Source organism: Pseudopipra pipra, chromosome 6, assembly GCF_036250125.1.
Source record: "Pseudopipra pipra isolate bDixPip1 chromosome 6, bDixPip1.hap1, whole genome shotgun sequence".
Lineage (NCBI taxonomy): Eukaryota > Metazoa > Chordata > Aves > Passeriformes > Pipridae > Pseudopipra > Pseudopipra pipra.
In genome coordinates, this window is record NC_087554.1 from 54716076 (window position 1) to 54742203 (window position 26128).

General features: G+C 53.1%; 1 protein-coding gene across 1 annotated transcript; it reads left to right on the forward strand.

The window, feature by feature from the left end:
• The first annotated feature begins 994 nt into the window (after positions 1 to 994).
• Positions 995 to 22453, forward strand: AMN (amnion associated transmembrane protein). Its single transcript, XM_064659238.1, has 12 exons — positions 995 to 1086; positions 3268 to 3386; positions 3496 to 3540; positions 12821 to 12908; positions 14370 to 14605; positions 16132 to 16269; positions 16350 to 16458; positions 17486 to 17568; positions 18472 to 18658; positions 19363 to 19537; positions 21807 to 21903; positions 22173 to 22453. The coding sequence occupies exons 1-12, from the start codon at positions 1044 to 1046 to the stop codon at positions 22266 to 22268; spliced, it is 1416 nt and encodes a 471-aa protein (XP_064515308.1). The 5' UTR covers positions 995 to 1043; the 3' UTR covers positions 22269 to 22453.
• Positions 22454 to 26128: the final 3675 nt, after the last annotated feature.

The following is a 26128-nucleotide window of genomic DNA, read 5'->3' on the forward strand; positions in this document are numbered from 1 at the left end:
CCTCAGTCTGCTGAGTTGGAAGCTAGGAAGCAGGGGGAGCACGAAGGGTGGGATGGGGGGTGGTTTGCTTCCCCCTCCTGCACTCCTAAATCTTTTCTGGTGTCACGTCAGAGCTGCTTCTGGTCTGTGACACCTCCACTGATGTCCCTTCCAAGCACTTCTCCAGTCTCCTCCTCAGCCTCCAGTAAACTCCTGCAGTCACAGATCTTCTGCCCTCCCCCTGCTGGTACCAGTGTCAGCTGAAGGTCTGCTGAGGCCTCCAGCTCTCCTCTGGGTGTGGGCCTCTGTCACCAACCTTATGCTGTCCCTTTCCCAGGATGTCATTGCTCTCCCTCCCATCCTTTCCAGCTCCTAACACATCCTCGGTAAGGATGTGGGCCTGCCATGCAGCACTACTCCGTGCTAGGGTGGAGGACAGGGATGGTGAAGTCTTTGCTCCTCCTCCTGCATCCACACGCACTGGTGCCACAGCCAGCAGCTCCATTCATCCCCCAGCAACCTCCTCAGGAGCAACGTGGGGCTGTGCTGGCACTGCCGCTTCCTGCGCTGGTAATGAGCAAATCAGCTGGTGGCCAAAGTACAATTACAAGTCGTGGCTGGGAGCTGCTCCCTTCCAAGACAGCTAATTGAAAATACATTGAGACCATTATTAATAATTACAAGGTAGCCGTTGTTCAGCAGGGGAGAGCGGTGTGGGATGGCCATGCAGCGTGTTCGCCCTTGACACTCTTTAGCTGGACCTGGATGGGTGGGGGGAGTGTGAATGCCGAGATCTGGTGAGCCAAGCTGGGAGGACCCCCACTATTGCCTCCCCAACTCCTTCAGTCTTTCCTAGGCTCCCAATGGATGCCAATCAAACGGGGAGACTGGGAGAGGAGCTGAGCGCAAACCGGATTCTGGGACAGAGCAAGGTGAAGGGGGAAGCCTTTCTCCCGTAATGGTTTACTCCCTTCGCCCTACAGCCTCCTGCGGGCTGAGCCCATCACGTGCCCTCGGGAAGGGTGCAAGGTCCAGCCGGGCGAGGGGTGGCCGCCTGCTGCAAAATGAGGCGCCTGTTCTTCCTCCTCGGTGTCCTGCAGCTCCTTGGTGAGTGCGCCCAGGGCTCGGCCACCGTGGCCAGCAGGGGTGACCGCTGGGCGACTTCTCCATTTCGGGTGGGTTCTTGGCAGTCGTGTTTTGGAGCAGAGTTGCGGGCTCTGTCACTTAAAAGCGTTTCTGTAAGGGAAACGAGAAAAGCCATTTCCAACCGGACAGAGCTGAATGACTGAGGCAGGGGAATGAGGCTGGGATAGCCGTATGGTGCCTGCTGTTCCTCTCATTTGAAGTCAACAGCGCTGCGCCGCAGGACACGCTCCCTGTTGAATATGTATGTCGCTTTGATGTTCAAGGACTGCGCTTCCCGGGAGACAGGGCTGATTAAATAGCAGACTGATATTTCCAGGGCTGAGGAGGGTGCAGGAATGCACCAGAGCTGCTGCATGGGGCAAAAGGCTTTGCACCAGGAGATTAACCTTCGGCCGAAGGAGATGCCGCGGCAGCCGGGTGGGATGCAGGGCCATCTCCGCGGTGTGAGCTCTCTTGACACAGCGACCTGCCGCTGTGGGACGTGAGGCGTGTGTGCGATGGGGCTGGCTGAGCCTTTTGGTTGGAGCTTTAACCTCTCCATTCCCTCACTTCCCTGGCCGGGAGGGAAGGGACTCAATCCTAGCAGAGACAGAACAACTTGCCCTTACCATCCAGGTGCTTTGTCCTTTCTTAAGGTCTTTTTGACTCTGAGCCATCAAGGTGTTTGTGCCTACAACACTGCAAGCAGCTGCTTGGCCCCTGTTCTTACCGCCGTTAGCATCTTTTCCCCTCTCAGTGGCTTTTAAAGAGGACACGGCAGGGGTGTGTTTGGTCTGCCTGAGGGATCCTTCAGGCAGCTGAAGTGGTGGCCACAGACCGGTGTGAGGCTGGGGGAGCCCCTCTGCACCTGGGCCCCAGACCCATTTCTTACATTAGGGCTTCCATTCTGGTTAAAAATACATTGTTTCCTGTTCATCTGGAGATGGCTACCTACAGCAAATGGTCTCAGCAGAGCCCCTGGCAGAATTAGACAGAGCAAATTACACCCCAAGGAGATCGTTGTATGCTGATAACACCTCTGCAGCCACATCCCTCCCCATCATTTATTAATCTTGAGTCACAGAATATTCTGAGTTGGAAGGGATACATTTGGAGTAGCCGGGCCCAGGCTTTCTGCAAGGCACCTCCCTCCATCAGCTAGAGTCATCCAGAACCCCCATCCCTCCCCAGGCTGGGCTGGGGGGTCCCTGTAACCCCTCTCCACCCCATCTCTAATGCCCCAGGCCTCTCCACCACTGGCTTTTTACATATTTTGTTATTTAGTGGGTCTCTCTCCTACAGAAAATATGATCTATAATAAAGGTAAAGGATTTTTTTTTTTTTTTGTTTGGTTTGTTATTTTTTTTCCCTCAGTCTCATAACTCACTTGCCTGAAGCCATTTAATTCAGGCTGCGGGAGATTTATCTTCAGCTGAATGTGCATCCTCCAGCCAAGCCTGGTCAATGTCAGGTTATGAGGCTGCTCTGCCGTGCTTGTGCCAACAGGGCAGGTCACACTGAAAACCCCCTCTGCTGAGTGCTGTCCCTGGCCAGCAGGTTCATCTCTGGTACCCATGGGCAGGGCTGCCACCATCCCAGCAAACGCCATGGGGAAAAACCCTGTTTTCCAACCTGTCGATGCCTCAGGCTGCAAGACACCACTGAATCCTCCCCCCCAGCCCCAAACATCTGTTTTTTGTGCTACATGTCCCATAGCAAATGTCATTTCTCCTCTTGCCCTGTCCTCATGGTCCTGCCAGTCCTGTGTGCCCGCTTGCTACCTGCTGGAAACCAAAGGCTGAGGAATCTCTACTTATTTAATTAGTCTGAGTGACAACAAAATGCACTGCAAGGATTGCTTAACTACCAAGTGTGTGTTATTCTTGCCCTTTGCCTGCAGGACACTTTACTGCCTTCCCTCTGCCTGCCAAGTATTTGTCCCTCTTCCTATCTGGGTGGGTAAAAACCACCACTCAGCTGAAAAAAAATCCCCTATGAAGAGAAGGGCTGTGACTGCTCAGCTGGGAAAGTGCAGGAACTGATTTTGGGTGGAAAATCCCCAAATCTGACCCAAATAGGCCAAGCCACCCTAAAGCACATCCCAGAGAGGGTTCCCAGTGACTCCCATGGACTGGATTACCCTGATTTCTCTGCTCCTCCCAGCTGCTGCTGCTGCCATGTACAAGCAGTGGATCCCCAACACCAATTTCGAAACCGCCTCCAACTGGGATAAAGGCAGAGTCCCTTGTGCCAGAGACGTGATTCACTTTGAGAAGGACAAGGTATTGGACATTTTTGATTTATTTTATTTTTTGCAGAACATCATTGGGCATTGGAAAAGCACTTCACCTGGCAGGGCAAAGCACCCTTTTATTTTTGCTTTTCTTACAGGTCGTCTCAGTCTTCGTCAGGTCTCCCTATGCGCTGACGGACATGGTAAGGCAGTGGGCAGGGGTACCAGAGGGTGGGCGAGGGCAGGGCCAGTGCTCAAGCTCTGCCAGCTGGTGGCACATTCCCCTCTCCCCCTCTCCATAGAATCACAGAATTGTTTGGGTTGGAAGGGACCTTCAAGATCATCCAGTTCCAACCCCACTACCACGGGCAGGGACAACTTCCACTAGACCAGGTTGCTCAAAGCCCCATCTACTTCCTCGTGAGGGGAAGAGGAGGGGCAGACACTGATCTCTTCTCTGTGACAGGACCCAAGGGAATGGCCTGAAGCTGTGTCAGGGGAGGTTTAGGTTAGATATTAGAAAAAGGTTCTTCACCCAGAGGGTAGATGGGCACTGGAACAGGCTCCCCAGGGAAGTGGTCACAGCACCAACCCTGACTGAGTTCAAGAAAAACTTCCATGGATGGAGCATCCACAGCTTCTCTGGGCAACCTGTTCCAGTGCCTCATCACCCTCACAGTAAAGAATTTCTTTCTAATATCTAATCTAAACCTGCCCTCTTTCAGTTTAAAGTCATTCTGTGGACTTTGACATTTTGCTCCATGGTCCAGCCAGACCAAGATGCCTCAGCTGGGGCAGGGGACGGGAGTCCCACACCAGCCAGGGTTTCTCTGTACCATGGAATCAAAGGCTGTTTCTGGGCTTTTTTTTTTTTTTTTTTGTGGTGTTGTTTGGTATTTTAATTGGGGGAGATGGGGGAGAGCACCCCAACTCCCCATTTCACTTGAAAGAAATTAATTTTTCTTCCCCAGAGAAGGGGTAAAACCCCCTCCATGGGATGGAGACCTTGGCATTAGTTGGCTGAGGAGCACCAGCCCACCACATTCCCGACACAGAGCAGGCACTAGCCCCAGGCAGAGGCTAAGTGAAGCTGACACCAAAATACCTTGAAAGGAAAACAAACTGTTCTGGGAAATCCCAAAATGTTGCTTGAGAAATTTTATTTCAAGTGCCATTGGGTCTTATATTTTTCTGCAGCATTATTAGCCTGGCTGTGACAGGAGGGGTGCGACACCCTGCTGAAATATATGTGTTGAGTGAGATAAGACTGGGGGGAGTCTCACCTCAGAGGGGTTTCTGAGCAAGCTGGTTTCCCCCCAGAAGAGGAGTCCTGCCCAGAGCAGGCTGACAGGCAGACATGAAAGCATGGAGTCTCAGTCTCCATGGTTCAGAGGGTAAAATTTAACAGGGAGGAATTAAAGGGAAAAGCAAACTCACTGCCCCAACACACCAGTGGGGGATGGGTCACCAGTGAGCCCTCTCCCAGTGCTGTGACAGCAAGAGATGGGCTGGATCCTGTTTGCAAAACCTCCTTCCCTGGACAGCATGAGCTTGTGGACGAGTTTTCTCTCTCGGTTTCAGGGCAGCTTTGCTCTTTTATCGGCCATTAAATCCGAAGAAGCCCTTGAAATTTATGTGGTGTAATTTGTTCAGGCTGTCTACGCCACTAATAGTTTTGATGCTTTAATAACGCCATGTGCCACGTTTAATGCCTCTACAAATATTTGGAGGAGATACTTTATTTATATGGCATTTTAAATATGAATTTTTGAAGGAAAGGATATACTGGGGAAATACGTACAAATATAATGTAATAAATGATGTGGAATTTACCCAGAGAAGAAAAGAGCAAAATACCACTCTAGTAGATTTTATTTTACTTACAGATGAATGTATAATATTTCTAAAGTACTTTCATCAGAGGCCTGCAAAGTGCATAATTGCAGAGCAGCGTTAGTCATTATGGCTGGAGAGCAGAGCTGAGCAGCCCCACGGCTTCCCAAGGAGAGGGAGACCAACAAACCTTTGCATAACACAAAATGACACCCACGGCTGTGCTGGCTGTCCGCTGGCTGCTCAGGTGGATGGTTCCCATCATGACTGAGTGATGGGTCAGGCTGCCAGAGTGACCCCCATCTTATCCCAATCAAAGCATCCAGAGTGCTTGTGGGAATCCCTGGGGACCTTCTGCTGCCCTGGGGTTTCCCTGGGTCCCTGCTGCTGGCAGGCAGCTGCACAGGCTCCAGGATTCCAATGAATTTTATAATCCCACTGCTGGGCACGTGGAGAGGACTGCTGGGGGATCCATGAGGGAATAAAGCATGGCACAGGCTGTGAGGGCACCATTCCCCTCCTCTACCAGACTGCACTGTGGGTGAGCAGCCAAGCTTGTCCCCAGCTATAACCTGTACTGCAGCTCACACCTTCCTTCTGAGCGTCACCACTCCAGCGATTCCCTGTGAACTGTCCCTGCTGTGAACTGTCCCTGCATGTTTCTTAGTGCGGTGGTTAATATTTCCTCTTAATTTCAGCTCAGGCACTTCCCTTCCGTGCACTGCTGTGCTCTGCTGTCACCAGGTGACACAGGGACCACCAAGGTTAGGGATGAAAAAGGGATGAAACCCAGCACCTGAGCAGGGCTGCCACTCATGCGGATGGCATGAAATTTGGCAACCAGCTGGTTAGAAAATGAATTGGTCATGAGGCCTTTTGCAGGGAGGCTGGGCTGCACCTGTTCGGCTGCCGGCCACGCGCGCTGGAGCATTAATCACTTAAATCAGCAAGAATACATTAAGCTTTAGAGTCGCCATGGAGATGCTATACAGCCTTTGGCCAAAAAAAAAAGGAGAGTGTTGTTTGCTATAGTAGCGCAGGAGGAAATTCACGGCTGAAGAGGGATTGGGCTCTCATTGACTTTCATGAGGATAGTGCCTGCTGTGGCAAACATAGGGAAGGGTGCTCAGTGCTGGTGCCCTGAGGGGCAGCATGAGATCTCCCATCTCAAATCCTCACTGAGGAGTGGGATCTAGAGTGCTGGGGGGTCCTCATGTGCCACCATCACTTCCCTCCTAGACATTTATGTGAAAGCTTGCCTCTGTACAGTGAGCCCTCTAGCTCTCCTCCCCATCCATCCCATGTGGGGAGCAGCTGAGTGCTGGGAGATGCTTTCTTGGGAGGAGGCCAGGCTGTTGGGGCAGGGAGCCCACTTCCCTGCTCAGACCCATTGATTGCCCAGTTCAATGGTTATTTGAAGTTTCAAGTGGGTCCCTAATTCAGCCACACACTAAATACAAATCCAGCTTAAGCGTAAGTGGCTTTGGAGCACAACCGTTGTGATTAGGCTGGATTTTCTATGGTAGTTAGCTGCCTAAAGATGCAGATCAGTATTTAGCCAGCTTTTGGAGGTGCCTGGGAGTAGATGTGCAAAAAAGATGGACATGGAGGTGGAGGTGGTGGTGCCTTATGTGGGTGCTCCAGGGCAAGGCAGGCTTTGGCTTTGCTTGTCTCCCTAACAGGGGAGAAGGGCTCCTGTGAGGGGTTTGGACCCTCTGGCTATGGCTGTGCTTTGCTTCCAAAGGGAGCCAGGCCAGGGCATGGCTGCAGCTGTGGGCCTGGTGTTTGCCCCAATAATGCCAGCTCTGGTGCAGTTTGTGCCGAAGCCAGCCAGCACTAAAGTGCAGGCCAGGGGCGGATGATGCTGCTTCTATTTTTGAGGTGGCAGGAGTCGGATTTAGTCACGTGGCAGAGCAGCCTTGCTCAGTCCATATGGTGCCAGGGTCAGGGGCTGGGGCTGGGGCTATTCAGCAGTGCTGACATCACCTTTCCAGCTCTGCCCCATCCCTGAGCTCTGTTGTGGGATGGCAGCTGCCCATACCCCCTTCCTGCCCACGTGGCAAGGGGCTGCAAGCTTGAGTGAGGGTTGGGGGTGTGCGGGGCACTGGGGTCTGACCAGGGACTCCTCCCCCAGCCTTATATTTTTAGCTGCCTAATTGTGAGAGCAGAATGTACTCAGCTTTGCTGCAGGATGCTCCTGCTCGGTTCCTGGCAGAGATTGATCTTGAAATGCCAATTGCTCTCCAGGGGCACCGGCTCTAATGAATTGCCACAGTTTGCTCTCGTCCCAGGCACCGGCGCTCCCTCCCCCACCGCTTCCCAGACAGCGGGGTAATGAGACACTCAAGAAAGGGATTATTTTTCCTTCTCCTGAGATGAAGGTAAAATATTTCAGGGCAGTGCATGTGTGTGCGCATATGTGCCAGCATGTAATTCCAAGCCTGAATCTTGCAGTCTTTCCTCCATCAGCATTCACAGTGAAGGTGTGCCCTAGGAAAGGAGTGTGGTGAAATAGTCTTTTACAGTCATCTCCACGAGTTTATTTGCTCCTTCTAGGCTGGTTTCCAGCAGGTGAAGTTATTAAAGTCTGTGATGAGTGGAGCAGCTTGCCGGCATCCCGGACTGTAGTGGATGCTGGGTCTGGCTGGGCAGATGCTCCATGGACCGTCTGCCCTCCCTTCGTTGCTGGGCATGGCTCCCCTGCCCACACCTCGAGCCTTGCTGGGGTCAGAGGAGGTCTGGTGGGCATTGCCCACCACCACTGATGGGTCTCATGGAGAGGAGCACCAGCTCCTGTGCTCTGGTCTGGGCCGCACCAGCCTGCTTGAACAGTGGCTTCATGGGGATACAGACTGCATTTCTTGCCTGGCTTCCTTGGGATGCTAAAGCCTCATTTCTCAGGGGACCATGTGCCTGGGCAAGGAGATCTTTGTGCGGTGAGATGCTAGTCCAGCAGCAGGGTCTTGGGGTGGATGGAGGTCATCCTGCCTTGCTGACCCCTCTCACAGGGGATCTGGATTAGCTGGTGTGGGACTGGGGGCCATGGTGGGGCCAGGCTGGCTCTGGGGACATGAGGTGGCATGTGTGGCTGGGAGGAAGAACAGCATCCTGAGGATGCAGGTGGAAAAGCTTCATGTGGGCAAGAAAGCAAACAAATGAACCCTCAGTAATAAACTGAAGAAATGCTGCTGCCAGCAAGCCCCTGGCAATGCTTCAGAAATGTCAAAGGGATTCACCTGTGGGTTATTCTGGCCCTGTGCCTTTCCAGGGCCATCAGCCAGCAGCTGGGATACCACCCAGGCACCACCACCAGCTGTGCTGAGGCCCCCAGCCCCAGTGGGAATTGGGAAAATCCCTGCTATTCCCACCTGTGGGAGCAGCTGCCTGCTGCCATCCATGGGCCGCACTGCCCCAGCAGAGCAGGACTGGGAAATAATTTCCCTGGTGCATTATTGCCTTTGGTGGGCTATGGCGCTCCACATTGGAGCAATAACCCACTCGCATCCTACCCCAGTGATGTTTTTCAATGGAATGCCACCAGCACCAGCCCCCGACCTGCTCCTGGGCTGGGTGCCAGGTGAGGGGTTGTACCTGGGGGCCCAATGGCTACTGACCTGCTGGTGCAGCCATGGATGCAGCACTGCAGAGCCCAGTGTGCACAGGCAGTCTTGGTGTTGCATGGTGGGGATGGTGGCACCATCTCACCTGAGCAAGGAATTAAAATACATTGATGCTGCAAATCAGGGCAAGGCTGGGGGAAGAACTGGCTGCAATCATGAGCGTCGCTCACCCAGGTTAAAAACAAGTGCTGCATTTTTCCTGTGCTGATGATGGTTACATCCCAGTTACAGTGCTGCTGCCAGTCATCTCAGTCCAATACTAGTGACTTGAGCGGAGCCAGGATGTGCTGCAGGCTAGTTCAAGGCCACCCACTTGAAAAGCCATCTCCAGGCCTTTGCTATTTTTTTCTTTCACATTTCAGAGGTTAGTTTCATTTTCCCCTATGCATTGGATTCCTTCTCAGTGGTGCAATCCTGGGGCTGGGCCAAGAGCCACATGGGGTCCTTCCTTTTCTTTTTTTTTTTCTGAATTTGATAAGAAAAATGATGACTGTGTTTCAGTTGTCATTACACTTGATAACGATGACCAAGGAGATAAGTGATTTACCAGTATCAGAGATGGGAAATGACTAATGGGACTCTAAGCACTCGCCGTATTAATGGCCCTGGAGTACAGGTTGGCAGGAGGAAGAGAAAGCAGATGAAACTGCTTTTTGGCCTCAGTCCATTGGTACCTGTCATTGCTCAGTTCAAAATGTACTTGGAAAGTGGCCCAACCTATATGCAGTTTCTATACTAAACTCCCAAAGGTAGAAAGCCGCTGCCCAACCAGAGTCTCCATTTGTCCTCTGCAGCAAGCCAAGATGCTTAACTTCTGTTAGGAAAAGAAAAAAGGCAAAATATTTACAAAAAAGTGTTGGACGATGGAGCCAGTTCTGAAACGCTGCCCAGTGGTGTGAATCTCAGGGAGGGCTGGTGGTGGATGAGCAGCACAGCTGCCTCACTGGGCATGGAGCCATAGCTGTGGGGACCAGCCCTAGAAATTCCTGTGACGAACCAGTACGGGGCTCTTCCTGCACTTCACCTTTGTGGAAATGTGGTGACTCCGTCCCATCTCGCATTGTATTGTGCTGCATCTTAATTCCAGGGTTGGTGCTTGCAGTGTTTGGGCACTCCCTGAGTGCGGAGGGACACTGTGTGTGCTCACGCTCATTTCTCTGCCACGCTCACACTCACGTGGACAGCTTCCTCTGGGCTTGGGAAGTCCAGCCAGCCTGGGGTTTTGTCCTTGGTGGTGGAGGGGGATCTCCAGGAGTAACTGGAGAAGCTGCATCTTCTCCTGAGAGCCTAGAGGCCAATGTCTCCAGAGCACAGGTGCAGCAAGTGTGGGGCAGGTTTGGCACAAGGCATTTTCTCCCTGTGGGCAGGACTGGTGCCATGTGCTACTGGCCCTGTGTCTGCCATCACCCCATCCAGACCCACTCGCCCTCCCAAGCGCATGCAGGAGGGGCAACACCGTGGTTGATCATGGGACCAGCATTGTGCATATGTGTGTGCACACATGTGCATCCCTTACTGAGCAAGTCTACCTCATCTCCTTTCTTGCCACACTGAACTCAGCCCTGCTATGTGAATCCTTGGTGCGTTTTCCTCCCCCCTGGTTAGTTTGTGAAGATCTGAATGAACAGTGCCCTGAAGCCAAAAGCTCGTTGTGTCCTGCATGGCCATCACAGGGAGTTCGGGAAGTTCTGATGCACAGCCATAGTCAAAGTGTTTGGTAACTACAGGGAAGAGAGCTGTCAGGCAGGCAGGAGTGAGATTAGGGACTTCCCAACCCAGCGGTCTTGATCCAACCACAACACTCACAGACGCCAACTTCTGCAGCCTGGGAAAGCAAGAGGAGGCCAGTCATGGTCCTGCTGTGTAACCATCTTCCTCACCAGCAGCTGCTTCCTGATTTTCCTTCTTCCACCCAAAGATCTCTGCAGCTTTGGGGCTGAGTGCCCTGAGCTGACTGCTGTGAAGAGCTGGTACCCCGCATTGGTGAAAGGATCCACTGCATCCCATCCAAAACCCCACTCTGAGCAGCTCAGATGGACCCCAGCAGCCAGCTGGCCACCCTTCCTCCTTGGCCCCCCTGTCGTGCACAGCAGGGTGCCAGACTGCAAAGTGGGCAAAAGGCAGTGGTGAGGGGCTCCAGTCTGAAATGGCCCAGGGAGCCTGGGAGGAGGGACTTGACTGGCAGTGCTGCTGGTACTGCCCTGGGTATAGATGTCAGCTGTGTCTCCCACCACCCGCTCCTGTGTGGGCTCACAGGAAAACAAGCCAGGGCACTTGAAGTACAGCATCTTGTGACAGAAGCTGGTAGCATTGCCCTCACCCAGCTCAAAGCAGGCCAAGTCCTGAGCCTCAGAACTTCACCAGATGTTGCTTTTTATCTGCAGCTAGAGGGCATGTTGCCATTCATATCCTGGCAGACCTTTCAGCCTGTTTCAGTGCTTTAGTTTTGGAAAAATTTGCTTTACTCAGGAGTAACAGAAATTCAGAGAACAAGATGGCAGGACACGTGCTATGGTCTGATGGAGCAGTGTCCATAGGCAAAGGCTTCTTCCTGGCTGGTGGGGAGACCCCATACCCTTGGGGCACATGTTGCCCAGACCTCAGCTAGTCACAGTGCCATCCCCTCTTGTCCAGCCCAACGTCCCGTTGCTGGGTCTGAAGCAGACAGTGCAGAGAAGCACTTCAGGGCTCTTGGTGGCAGCCACTCTCTGCTCTCCATCCTGGCTTCTCATGGTTCCTGAACCAAGAGGGGGACCTGGGCTATGACCTTCAAAACACCACATCACCAAGGAACTAAACTTCTAAAGACCTGCCTACAGTTTGGGGGTGAGGAGCTTTTTGCCATGTCTATCTCCCCCTTTCCTTCCCCATGGTGGTCCCTGAATGGGACAGAGCATCCTCAGGAAAGACTGCCCCAAGGACAGAGAGCTAGCTATCACAGCCACCCGCAGCAGTCAGTCATAAGTCTTGCTTTCTCTAACCTGCATACATATTTAAAGACCAATTAAGTAGATGAAACCTTAAAATCCCATTTAACGTGTTTCTGCCTGAGCACAGGACCCAGTACTTCGGCATAATGCAGTCCTGGAGGGCTTCCAGCCGCTGTCTGGGGAGTGATGCTTAAACCCTGGATAGACTGAGTTAGAGAAGAGAGCCTTGAACATCACTCACTCAAAAATATTGGGGGAAAACATGACTTTCTCTCTGGTAATTTCTAGATGTAAAATAAAATGGGGTGGGCTGAATAACATGTGTGCTGTGAATGAGTCACCTGACTTGATCAATTGCCAGGGCCTGTCCTGGAGTTGGCAGTGCTGGCTGGTGACCCAGGTGGCCACAGTTACTTGCCAAAAAGGTTCTCATGGCAGAGGTGTGCCTGTTGAGGTCTGTCTGTGGCCAGACTGAAGCCAGGCCAGTATCATGATCCCAACTACTTGCTGGTGATGTCCTACCCAACAAGAAGAGGGTATAGCTATGGCAAGCTGCTCCAAATGCTGCTGTGTACTTTCTTTAGCTTGTGCTGAGTGCCAGGTCACTAGCTGTCATGGCACCAAGAACAGCTTGGGCTCCTGAGTTATGTTTTGTGGGGCAAGCACAGCCTCTTGAGGTGGAAACACATTAAGTGAGGGGACCTCTGGCACTTGCAGAGTAAGGTTGAGTTTTTCATGGTGTACCAATGTATAAATCCAATTCCTGAGCTGCTGGGAGTGTGTGCAAGAGGAGGAAGAAGCTGTCAAAAGAGCTTACTTTGCTTTTTCCTTGTTCTTGCTTCACTGAATGCTTCATGCTTTGCTATGTTGTGGAAGATAATGTCAAACCTCTCCCCATCACAGCGTCCCCATCTGTAAAACTGGGAACTGATACTTTTCCATTTACATGGGGCAGGGCGAGGGCGGCTCCTGATGACTGTAAAGTGCCTCAGAGACTGGGAGTGTAATAGGCAGCCTAGTAATTAGCACTGTTATTTGATTACAAGCCTGGGTGGCTGGCAGTGGAACCGCACAGTAACACTCTGAATCCCTCCATCTAGTACCTGCCCCTGAATGGAGAATTCGTGCTGGCAGCCGGTGCAGGATTCACAGCTTTCGATGGCAGCTGGGATCCAGGATGTGACTCAGGTATTTTGTGCCCAGATCAGTCACCCCATCAGCCCGTGATTAATCATGCAAATTCAGGCTCAACACTTCTACAAAGGTCTTTGCTGTCCCACCTCAGAGCAAAGTGAATCATTCCTCTTCAATACTTACCTTTTCTTTGATGACCTCCCTCGTATCAGATCTTTTTTCCTGCTACATCACCTGTCTTCTAGAAAAGTAATTATAGTAGGGAAGCCTTTGAAGTTGTAGCAGAGAGGCAAATATTGTTTGTATTTTACCTTGCCTATTAGGCATGTAGCCACATCAAAGCCCTTGTTTTCTTTGCCACAGTGTTTCCAAAGAAAACTGGTTAGGAGTTACACACTGGTGAGCCAAGCCACAGCCATCACAGCGAGCTGGCCTTTGGCCCCAAACACATCCTTCTCTCACCTCTCAGCCTCCAGCCCATGGCTGAGACAGCACATTTGTGTCACTGGTGCCCATTATTAGTCTGAAAGCTGTTTTATGGGGAGATGTATTTTAGGTACTTAAGAGCTACCTCATGCTTTCAGTGGCAAGTAACTTTTTAGTTCCCCTGCAGGAAAGGTAGAGTCCAAGCAGAGACACTGTGCCTGCACTCTGACTGGCAAAAAAAATGAGAAAAAAGAGAGAAAAAGCCCAAACGGGTCTTCCCAGAGGAAGGACTGTAGCATAAGACCACAGCCACTCTGAAATCCTTCATCCCTCTCATTTTTCTGTTTGTCCCCCAGCAGGGGTGCTCTGGCAGCTGTGCCTTGCACTGGGCTTTTCCTGCTGACCATGCGCTGCTCCCCCGAAATCAGCAGGCGTTTCTGGGGCAACTTTCAAAAATGGACTTTTTTAAAGCATGATTTCAAAATGAATGCCAAAAATTCAGTCACTAAGCCCCTGCATGCTGGCTGAATTGGCAAAGGTTCAGCTACTGGGAAGAGTGAGAAGGAAGCAGGCACTGCATGATGAGACTAACCAGCAGGGAAATGGTTAATGATCAAATAATTAATGGTTAAATGGGGCATTTGTTTTGGGGTTGCCTGCTGCAGGGAACAGGACTTGTCACGTTTCTCTAGGCCTGCCAGGCTGCTGGGAAATTGGGGCATGAATTATCATACCCATTTTTATCAGGTTTAACTGTTACTCAGCATTCAGGCAGCTGTTTTCCTCCTTAACCAGAAGGGTGAGCTTTAAAGAAGGGGGGTAAAGAATGTTCTGTGGTATCTGGGGCTGGAGGCCTGCAGCCAGACAGGGGTTTCAGGCTGAGACCCCAGCCCTGAGTGCTGGGAAGCTTTGCTGAGCTCCAGGAAGTGCCTGCAGAGGCTGACTGTGAGGGTCGTGCCAGGGCCAGCCCATAGGGTGAGATCCTCTGCTTCGGGCCAGACAGTGCCTGGTTTTACCAACCCAGATGCATCTGTGGGAGCTTTGGCTTTGGGTTTGGGTCATGCTCAACCTTTCCCATTGCCTTGCCAGGTGGAACAGTGAGGTTCACTGACGCTGAGCAGCACTCGTGGTTTGACCCCACGCTGTGGCAGGATGTGTTTTCCAGCGGGGAGCTCAAGCCGAGTGGGCGCATGTTTTCCGTGGATGAGGAACGCGTCCCGTGCCACTACGATGATGTTATCTTCCCCGCCGAAACCTCCTTCCGCGTAAACACCGACTCATCACAGCAAGTGATTCACCTCCGCAGCATCTCTGTCATGGGCCAGGTAAGGTGGGGATGGTGAGAAACTGGCTCGACGCCTTCTCACCAAGCCCTGAAGTAGGTCAGGAGAGGAGGGACCAGCAGGGATGGAGGAGCAGCACTGCGTGGGGAGATGGGGCGCTCCTATGGGGATGCAGCTTCACGGGCTGCTGCTGCTGTGGATGGCCTCAGTGGCTTTCTTCTTTGACTGGTTTGTTATCGCCTCCCTCCCTGCATTGTGGGAGCACAGGCTGTCTCACTATTCATATTAAAAACAAGGGCCAATGTGCGCAGGTCAAACCACCAGCAAATGGCATCTTCTCTGGCGCCCAGAGGCTGCTCCCTTCCCAGGCACGTGTCTGCAGCCGTGCTGCTCAGGGACCCTCTGGGGACACCTCCCTCCTGCCCCCGACCTTAACGTGGCCCGTGGCTCAGCGATCATCTACCAGCTTTACTTCAGCGCTGCTCTTTAATTGATTGGAAGGATAATTATAGAAGCGCTGGCAGCTTGCTGTGCTTCAGCCCGGGAATCAGGCTCACGATGAACCCCATCCATCGCTGGTCGGAGGAGCAGAAGATCACAGGCGCTGCAGTGGTAAACACAGGCTCCTTCCAGGAGTGGGAGATGCGTCAGGCATTTCATAAGTTATTTATTATTTCTACTGCTGTGCTGGCTGGGATCTGCCATTTCGGGGCCAGGCCTTAGGTAGCTGCTTTTTGGCTAATAGACTCGGTGCCAGGCATGTGCAGGCGAGTCTGGACAAGGCAGCAGCCCAGCAGAGCTCACCTCAGGCACATGTAGCCCCAGGGATGCAGAGGTGGATGCTCTTGGGTGCTCAGAGTGATGCTGGTCCTGCTGATGCCTGGGGAATACTCCACGGCACATCATACCCCCGAGGGACCACTGCTGGCTGTCCCTCTGGGCAGAAGCTGCTGCTGAGCAGTGAGATGGAAGAAGGTGCTTTTTATGATTATAGCATTTTTCCTAAAAACAGACCTTATAAGCTTATATCCTTTGGTATCCTGCCCACTCCGTGCTCTGTGTTGGCTATTTTCACCCCAGGGCCTGAGAAGTCTGCCTGTATTGGTAGGGCATGGATATGCTTCCTGTGGAAGAGAGTGGGTGAGGGAATTACCAGTGGCTTGGCAGGATGAGGCTGGTCAGTCCAGCTCAGCCTTCACTAATGCCAAGCCCATGGAAATGTTTCCCAGATGAAAGGAAAACAGTTCAGATCCAGCCCCTTCCTCCCAGTAGTGAAAAGCTGATAACTTGAATTCTCTGGTCCAGGAGAAAGATGAAAACCAAAAGGAAAAAAAGGCCCAGCCATCTCATCGTTATTTCTCTTCGGTTTTAGAGAGAGTTTTTCTGTTGGTCCAGTGGAAAAGCTGGAATAGGTGTATTGGCAGGGTTTTCCTGCTGCATCACTGCCCACAGTGGGGCTGCCCGATGATGGCCATCAGATATGACACCAGGTGTCCCAGCGGCACCTGGGGACAGCACTGGGACCTGCCCTGGGATACTCACCTGCTTTGCTGCTCTTCCCTGCCCAGGAGCTGAGCACCCCAGAGGCCTGGGCTGGGTACCTGCAGGGCCCCTCTGCCCCGCTGCAGTTTCACGGCAATGGCACTCTCCAGGTGACAGGGACTGGCTGTCCCGACAAGTCCGGCTGTGCCTGCGGGAATGCCCCGGTGAGTCTTCCCTTTTCCGTTTTGGGGGATACCGGTGCCATTTGTGGGGTGGGGACTGACGCTGCCCTGCTCTCCTCTAGGATGGCTCCCGCATCTGCGCAGCCCTGCTCAGGGCATCGGGGAAGCAGTGCCCAGTGCCAGTGTGCCAGAGCCCTTTGCAGCCCCTTGGCCACTGTTGTGGGGTCTGTGGTGAGTGGGGGACATGGCCCTATTCCTCCTCCCTGCCAGCTGCCCCAGCCCCCTTCCCCTGGTTCCGTGGGGGAAAGTTGGGTGCAGGGGGTGCTGCTGGTCACAGGCTGAAGTTTTGCTGTATCGCTGCTCCCAAGGGTCTCATCTGCAGGTCCCGTTGTGCCACCCTCCCAGCAGATCTCCCTGAAGCATCATCCTGGCTTTTGGGAACCTGTTCTGAGGCACAGGCCTTTGTCCCTGCCTCTAGTTTATCCTGCCAGGATGTCACAGCTCGTCAAGCTAATAGGGCTCTGCAGCAGAAAACACTCAGAGGAAATGCAGCCTTTTCCACTCTTATGTCAGCCTCCCAACAGCCAGCTTGTTTCATTTCATTTAAAATAAAAACATGCAGATTGACAGTGTTTTCTCTGCGATGGGTGCTCCTCCATTAATCCACGTGAAAGGTTGCTAAGGGAAATTTTTCATGCACAATTGTACCTGGATACTTGGTATCTCATATTTGGTATATCATACCAAATTCATTAAAATGTTTCTCCAACATGCTCCTAAAAGCAGAGCCCCTTACAGCCTTTGGGAAAATTTCATATTTCAACAAATGTTTACTTGCATTTTTTTCCAAGGAAAGTATTTTTCTCCATGACTGCAGTGCAGTGGTACAGGGAGCACAGTTGTTTCATCCTCTGAGCCTTCCCTCCAAAGGGTAGCGCTGCTGAATCACAGTCTTGTGTCCCCAAAACCAGGTACATGCAGAGCTTCCCAGAGGGATACAGAGGAGAAAGTTTTCCAGGGAAATCTTCTCTTCAGAATATAATGGAAGCCAAAAGACTGTCATCAAAGCCAGTTGACAAAAACACCAGGAAGGAAACAAGAGGTTTCTTTCTGAGCCCAGCCAGACCGTTTGCATAGAGATGCTGAGGGGTCTCAGGGTCTCAGTGCCACTCATGGCAGCCAGAGCTGTGCTGCCATCACAGCTCTCTGCCCAGACTTGGGGCAGACAATTTGATTTCTGTTTGTTTTTGGGCTGCAGGGGCCACCATCAACCTGGATTTCACTCCTGATTTTGACCTGCAGAAGTACCAGGACAGATTGGTCCAAGAGTTGCTGAGCCAGGTACATAAGTCTGCTGGATCAGGAGGGGCTAATGAAACCACAAGTCACTAGCCACATCTTCCAGTGCTGGTGGGACTGTCTGGGGGGGGCATGTGGTCCCAGTGATGCCAGGGGTTCAGGCTCACTCCCCACCACCCTGTAGGGCCCACAGCCCACATTTGACCTCTGGGGTGTGTCAGCTGTGGGGGCTGGGTCCTTTTCTCCCCACACAGCCACACTGCCCTGCTCATTGCAGGGCACGAACAGCTGCCAGCATGCAGATGTGGAAGGATGCTTGCTGGGTGGGGCTTGCTGGAAACCCTGCCCTAGAAAACACAGGTCCAGTCTAGATAACATGGGAGGTCAGTGCATGCAGCTGGGATCATGCAAACCTGCAGCAGGGCATCCTGTGACAAGCAGGCAAGCACTGGGTGGGTAACTGGCACTGGTCAGCACTCAGATGCTCTACAAGGCATCACTCCTTGCTGCTGCTCGTCAGACACAACATGACATCCCTCCTCCTTGCCAAGGGCTGCCAGGGGAGGGGTTGTGCTCCGAGTTGCACTGGGAGGATCGATACCAAAGTATTGCTCTATTGATCCACAGCTGAAAGCCAGCTGCCTGCCACACATCTTAATACAGCTTTTAATGGGTGTGATACACGAAATTGCTTTCTCAGCGTGCTCGCCTCCGTGGAGGCACACTGCATGCTGGGTGCTGGTCACAGCTTGGGAGAGAGGGGACATAGGAGCCTCTCATTTGGGAAGTGCAATGGCACCACAGTAACAGGATGGCGGTTCTGAGATGGGGCTCACATGAGGATCCAGGTGGGCCTTGCAGCTGTACCCATAGTGGCTGCCTGGAGAGGTGACTAATTTCTGCCTCCAGTCTCATGGGCTGTACGTCTCCTTGTGTTTCAAAAAGCCCAAGTACACTGGAGTGCAGATGGCCATATCCAAGGTGCACAAAGCACAGACCTTCCTGGGCATCATATCCCGGAGCTTCACTCCTCTCATCCAAATCGTGCTGATTGATGACAGGGCAGGAGCACAGACTGGCACTGCTGCGGAGCAGCTGGCAGGAGACATCATGGAGGACGTGGCACAGCACGGTAACACCCCTCTCCTCCTTGGCAGGTCCCCTGCAGGTACATCCTTAGAGACATTCAAATCCCACTGGACATGTGGGCTGCTGGCAGGGAATAAGAAGCTCTGGAAAGCAGTAGGTCAGGATGCATTCCACATCTCCAGGCAACCTGTCTTCGCAACTGACCACTTTTGCAGTAGAACAGTTTTTTCTTATATTTAAGTGAAATTTACTGTATTTCAATATCTGCCCATTGCCTCTTGCCCTGGTGTCACTGGGCTCCTCTGAGAAAAGCCTGGCTCAGTGCTCCAGCTGTGTCTCGCCAGGGCAGAGCAGAGTGGAAGGGTCACCTCCCTTGGCCTGCTGTCAGCTCTCCTCATGCAGCCTGGGATACCCCTGTGCTACCCTGCCATGTCTGACCATGACCAGCTTGGTGCCTGCCAGGATCCCCAGGTCCCTCTCAGCCAGAATGCTGTATGTAGAGGCAGCCATAGAAGCTGGTAGATGCTGATGGGCATGTAGGTCACAGCCAGGGGACCTGGTGGTTGTTGTATGGGCTTGTTCCTGTTGAGTCCATCCACCTGTATATCCCATCCCCAGGGAAAGGTGATCAACCAGGAGAGCAGTGCCAGACCCAACTGACAGCTCCTTCTGCCCTGGCTGGGAGTGGGTGTGGGGATGTGTTGCCCCGTACAGTCCTCACTCCCGTTTCTTCCTGCCCTTTCCCAGGTGAAGCACTTGGCATTTCAAGTGGCAAAATGGAAGTGGCCACTGGCAGCACTTTCAGCCGGCAGAGGGGGAGCCACACATTGAGCAGGATCACAGCGGGGACGGTCATGGGGCTACTCTTCGGTCTCATGTTCCTTGGAGGGATCCTCTTTCTCTACAGAAAGGGAAAGCTAAGGTAGGGATGGGGCTTCTGCCAGCAGCATATAGTCAGGCTGCTTCTGCTTCGAGGCAACTGTCACCCCAGGCTGTCCTTCCAGCTGGTCTGGCACACAGGGCCACACAGTGTTGCCCAGAGCTCCTGCAGTGATGGGCATGGCCAGGCAATCTGCTACACCCAACATTACTGGTTCATAGAATTACAGCGTGGTTTGGGCTGGAAGGGACCTTAAAGATCATCTAGTTTCCACAGCCTTGCCATGGACAGGGACACTGTCCACTAGACCAGGTTGTTCAAAGCACCTTGAGGTATTGAACTCCTCTAGGGATGAAGCATTCACAATATCTCCGGGCAAGCTGTTCCAGTGCCTCACCATCCTCAGAGTAAAGAACTTCTTCCTAATATCTAATCTAAACCTGCTCTCCGTCAGTTTAAAACCGTTGTCCCTGTTCCTTGTGGTTTACTGGAGGAGAGGTGACTGAAAGGCACTTCTGCACCCTTGGACTGGTAATTCAGCCTCCTCCATGTCTGGGAAGAATTGCTTCTTGTCATGGTAGGGTGTGCCCTGGTGACAGCAGGGCTGCTGCAGCTCAGATGGAGCTGGTCATGGTGCCTAGTGACATCTCCTGTTTCTTGGCACCATCAGTTTGCAGCCCTGCTAGGGTGTGGAGGACTGAAACTGCCAGCTGCTAAATAGAAATGCATCAAAGTAATGCAAAACACTTGTCCCACAGCTTCATAACCGTGAAAGGGGGTGACAGCATCATCCAAAAGCAAATGCAGCTTCCATTAGTTGTTCACACAGCTTGGAGTATGGAGTGCAGGTCCCAGCAGAGGGGTGGTGGGTGCACAGCACCTGACTGCACCACAACTGGAAGCCAGTCAGAAATACCCCTTCTCCACCACCTTTTTCCCTCATAGCTTGAAAATGAGCTCTGGCAGTGATCAGGGCATCCCAGAAGTGCCCATGGCAGTTGCTGGGGCACCCACCTCTGCTCCTCCTTTGTGCACTCACCTTCACGTGGAGGGTTTTGCAGGGTTTATTGTCTGCCTGCTGAGCCACTGTGGCTTGTCTCACCCACCTGTGGGCAAGTGGGGTTGACCTTATACATTTAATAACCAGGGGATGGGAACTGCTGAAATTTGCATGTGCAAAGTGCACCTGTCTGCCAGGGGATGCTGAGCTCCCCGGTGCTGGGGTTGGCCATGTTACAGAGTCACAAGTCAGGTTGTTTCTTCCCTCTTGGTTCCTCCACTGGGATTTTCTCACCATGCAGCAGTGGCCCTGGACAGGGAGCTTGCCCTGCCACTTGGCACGTGCTGACGTGATATTTCCTAGCAGTAAACCCGCGCCTTCATTTAATTTCTAAATAAAACTCCCAGACCCATAATTGCTACTTGATGATTTATCTTTCACTGACACTTCTTTGGATGCTGGACAGGCCTTTGAAACCAGCACCGTCAGCAGAAGGAGGGAAGTTCTTGTAGCTACAGGAGACAGAGCTGAACCTGAGCCCAGGGAATGTCCCCGGTCGACCCACTCCTGGTGTGTGTCACTGGGTGGCTCCAGGGCAGGGCCCTTTTGGGTAGTGTTGTCAAAAGCATCGTGGAGGCATCTGACACCACCAGGGATGCTGCAAATTAGTCATGAGTCTCTGGAAGCCTGCAAGCAGAGTCTGCTTCTATGCAGCAGAGCCATCCTGACCACTAGGGAACCAGGGAATTCAGCTTATTTCCACCAAAAAGGGCCTGGCACAGCTTCCCTGCAGGTAGCACAGCTCCTGAGGTGATGTGTGTGGACCTTCTGCTGAGCCCACCTGCAGCAGGTGCCCAGTGCAGGGGAGGATGTGCCGTGTTTGGGACCCCTAGGCTAGGAATAGTGAAGAAAATAACACAAGTAGTGATGGTGATTAAGATGATGAAAATGTGATAAAAGCAATGATAATTAGCACTTGATGAGATTGCAGTGGGAACAGGTGTCAGCTCTGTGGCAATTCATTTTAGGCCATAGGGAGGGAGTGATGGCTCCAAAGGGAAGCCTGTGCTAGAGTTGTCTGCCTCTGCAAACTCTTCCCTCCAGAATGCAGGTCCCAGACCTCCAAGCTTAATGGTTTCTGCTGGATATGGCAGCTTTTCCCTGGAAAGGGCACAAACTTCCCATTTCAAAGTCAGCCTGACACTTTGCCCCTGTATTTTCCCATCCACCTCTTGAAGATGTGGGGTTTCAGCTGGGGGAGCTGCTGGGCTGGGAGGGATGTGGGTGGGTAATGCCCAGGTCTCTCCCCAGGTTGCCTGCCCTGCGCACGCCCTGGCACAGATTGGAGGACCCAGTGTCCCCTGCACCAGCCAGTGACAAAGGCTTTGACAACCCCATGTTCAACGTGGTGAGTCACCGCTACCAGGGACACTGGGATGCTTGGGGCCATGGGCAGGATTGGTGTGGGGCCCCAGCCAGGACACTCTTGAGTGCCAGTTGGGGTTCATCTGGCAGGAGTCCTCCTTTCTCCAGGCCAGGAGGGGTTTGTGGGGTGTTCCCATCTTCCCCCAGGTCACCAGCCTCTCAGCTGCTGCAGGGGCTCAGCACTGGGTGAGTTTTGCCAAGGGTTTTGCTTCCCTTCCCCATGGGTTGTTTTTTCCTCCCTTGCTGTTGCAGGAGCCCCCAAGTGCTGACCCTGGAGAGGAGACACCCAAAGATCTCCAGGTCTTCTACCTCAACCCTCTGTATGACGCAAGTGAGACGGAGACCTGATGGTGTGGACTCATGCTGGGGGCAGACACCACTTCCTTGGGGACACCACCCCCTCTCCAGGCCTCACAGCCCCTCACATAGCTCCTGGTGGGATCTAAGCCAGAAGCAGATCCCACCTGAATAAAAGTGTCCATGAAGTGAAGGAAAACATAGCAAACCTTTGCTGTTGGGGCTCAGGCATATGGACACGGCCTCCCTGGTGTTACTTCTGGGTTTTAAGGTGTATTTTTTAGGTATCAGTTCTTTTTAGACAGTTCAACATTGAGATTTGAGTCTCAGGTGGTATCCAGGGCAGCTGGAGTCTAGCTCAGCATCCTGTGCTTTAGCCAGCACTGTGCTGGATTTGCTCAGGGCACACAGCAGGTTGAAGGAAGCATCCCTGGATGCATGACAGAAATTCAGTGCTCAAACACATTTCAAAATGTGTCCTGGAGCCTTCATGGCTTGGATCCATTAGCTGGATGGTTCTTTGGCTTTCCAGCAGCGTACTCAACTCCTGTTCCTTCCCTCACTCTTGTCCCATGGGCGCTGGTGAGATTCAGTCCTGAGCAAACAATTCCCTCCCCATCCCCTGCCCTGAGCTGCTGGAGTTTGCTCCTTCCCTCTGTGCCTGGGCTAACGGGTATGAAACCCTCTTGGACCTATGTGCAGATTTATCACGTTATTACCTGAAGTGAGAAAGTGTGTCTCCTCATGGTACAAAGGGAAAGAGGCTTGGTGCCAGGGGTCCCCCAGGAGGGAGACAGGCACCTGAAGGCTGGAGACAGTCACATCAGCCCAGCTCTGACAAGGGTCGGGGCAGTGGCACTGAGGGGCCTCGTTAGTGCTGGCATGTGTCAAACACCCTCAGCTGCCCACAATGTCAGGCGGTTCTTCATTATGGAGCAGGTCTGATGGGTGAGGCTGAAATTATGGATATGTATGCAAATGTATGCAAATTCACACTCTACTGGGTTTTCAGTAGGGCTTGTTGGCATATTCCATAAGGAAGCAGCTATTTTAAGTTTATTATATTTTGTTCAAGTCTCTGGAAGACATAATCCCTTCTCAAAGGCCTGGGAATTTATCGTTAGACGCATTAGAGCCCTGACGAAGGGCAACAGGCAGCATGTGGTGGTGAGACCAGCCCTGCTGCCCCCCGTGCCCATAGAGAGGCCTCTGGAAACAGGCAATGTGAGCAGATGGGACAAAAACACGAGCTAGGCAGGGAACGAGGCCGTCTCCGTGCTCCTGGTTGCTGCCGTGACTTTGCAAGCGGGGCAGAGCCGGGGCTGGGAGGAGGTCTGTGCTCAGGGCACACCCTTGGGATTTCGCCATGCACGCCTCTCCCGAGGGTGCCCCGCTGGCAGTACTGGGATGAAAAGCAACTTGCCTGTGCAGGAGTTTCTGCTGCGTCTGTCAGGCATTTGGTGCTGGATGAAATGGTCACCGGGCACGTCAAAAAGCAGAGGAAGCCATCGGCTGCTGCAGGCGGCGGCTGATATTGGCAGGTTAGGAATATCCAAGTCCCACCATCCCGTGGTCCTACAACAAATGCGTCCCTGTGGGGAGCAGTGACCCGGGGACAGGACCCAGAAAGCTCACCCATTCAGTCACTCATATGATGTTAACCCAAGGGAGACACCGCCAGCCCGAATCCTCACACAGACCTCAGGAGGCCGGACAACACCCGCTACCGGGGGGCTCGGTGCGGCCGCGGTGCAGCTCGGTCATCCCGAGGGCTGCTCGCTGGCACCGAGATGTTTCCATGGTGCCTGTGCGAGCAGCCGCAGCGTCCGCAGGCCCCGCACCGCGGCTGGGTCTCGCTACGCGGGAGGGAGGCAGTCACATCCATACTTTCTGCCTGCGAGGGCCTTTTCGTCTTTTTTCCCCTTTCACATCAGTTCATTGCAGGTGACTGTGTCTCCTCCAGCTCACAAGCCTTTAAATGCACTATACACGAGTTATGTTTCCAGGGCTGGGCCGACGCAGCGCTGCAAGCTGGAGGCCGCTGCACCAGGCAGCCCATCACACCGGCGCTGCCCCGTGTAAAGAAGGGGCTCAGGGCCATCCCCCAGGGAATCCCTCGCTGCTCACCCCGGAGTGAATTGCTTCCTTCCCTGGCTACGTTTGGGCTCCTCACTCCAGGTTTATGAGGGCTCGCGGTGGCTGCATCCCTGCGATGTGTGCTGAAGGGAGGAGGTAAGAGTATCCTGTGGCCACATGCTGGGGAAGGGAAAAGACATTGGCAACAGGGACCATTGCACAGGATGGTGGCAGGATGCTGTCCTTCCCCTGCAAGCAGCCAAGGACATCAGCTCTGCGTCCCACCTGGGCACCCTGGGATTTCAGGGTGAGCCACGGTCAGGCGTGTGGCCGTGCAGTGGGACAGGCTCCTGGGACACATCACCGACCGCACAGCCGGCACGGAGGGAGGCAGCCCACCCTGTGGCACGGATCACCGCCTGGTCACCCCTCCGTGTTGGGGTGTATGGATTTGCTGTTGGCGAAGCTTCATTTTTAAAATGCATTAGCAGCTCGAGGTCACTTACAATAGAGGCTTTAATTAAAGTAGAGATCAATTTTTGTCAGTGCGCGGGCAGAGTACAGTCTGTACTTTTCCGTCAGGAGCCACGTCCGCTCGCTCGTACAGAACGCACCGCAGGGAGGGGGGAGCTCTGCAGAAAAAAAAAAAACACCCAAGCACCAGAGTCAGTTTGCGACGCCGGGGACCAACAGCTGCCGAGAAAAACAGCTGTATCCATGATCGCTACTCCGCGCACCGGCGCACGCAGATAGCCCGCGGTGCAGGCAGGGCAAGGCAAAGGGGCTTGGTACGTAATAGTGTCTCCTGGGATCCTGCCTAAACAAGGAATTTAATTCGCAGACATCTTTGGTAAGCAGCACATTAAATGGGTGGTTGCCGAGGCTGTGCGCGGCGCGGCACCTAATGGCTTTGTTTTGCTCTTGGTCCTGAGAGTCAGGGGTCCCCCGCTGGGACAGACTAATTCAAAATGCGTTAGTGCCAATGGCAAGACCTCAGGAATCATTCCTTCCCTAGATCTTAAGAGAAAAAGCAACTTGCACACTATTAATGGACACCAACTCATATCACGGTTCCTTCCCTTTGTACGATACAGCAGCTCACAGAAGTTGTGCAAACCCTGATTCAGACTGGCACAGTGCTCAGAATACTCTCAAACCTAAAGACAGACTTGGTCCACTGAATTTCTTTTTAAAAATCTTTTTAGCAGGAGGTGGCAGCAGCGGAAGGGAGGGCGTTTGGCAAGGACTGGTCTCACCGGAGTGCAGGAGCTGGCCAAGGCGCTGCGGGGTGACAGCTGAGTCTTGGCCATCTCCTCCATCAGCACACAGGGCTCTGCACTGCCCGTCCTCACGGGACCGCAGGGACTGCGTAAGAGATGGGAAAGCAGGCGATGCTGAAAAAAAATCTGAGGGTTTTATCTATGAGGAAGCAACCAATAAAGCTGCATGAACCTGTGCAGTCAGATGACAAAAAAGTGCTGCAGCTTACTGGGGAGCAGGGAAAATATTTGCTGCAAGGACAGGGAAGGGGCTCATTCCTGAGTCCATGTTCCTCCTCTGGCTGGAGCACAGCACTGCAGCTTCCGCTGGCTGAGCACGTCCTGCTGTCTTCTGCTCCTGTCCTCAGCTAACCCCGCCGGCAACGCTGGCCGGAGCATCAGGCACCGCTGGGACATGCTCTGCCACCATTTGGCTTTCCCAGGCATCCCACACCAGCCCTGCGGCTGATGCCCGGTCTCATCGTCACCCCGTCCCCAGAAACATGTTTAGGAGGCTTTGCAAGGGAGCACTGAGATCTGCAAGGCAGCACCGAGATCGTATGGCTCTTTCCAATC

Bases quoted from the DNA above. Each gene is read 5' to 3' on its own strand.
- AMN (XM_064659238.1), top strand. From the start codon at position 1,044: ATGAGGCGCCTGTTCTTCCTCCTCGGTGTCCTGCAGCTCCTTG. The intron at 12,909-14,369 runs GTATTTTGTGCC...TTGCCTTGCCAG, and splicing joins GGATCCAGGATGTGACTCAG to GTGGAACAGTGAGGTTCACT. The intron at 16,270-16,349 runs GTGAGTCTTCCC...GCTCTCCTCTAG, and splicing joins GTGCCTGCGGGAATGCCCCG to GATGGCTCCCGCATCTGCGC.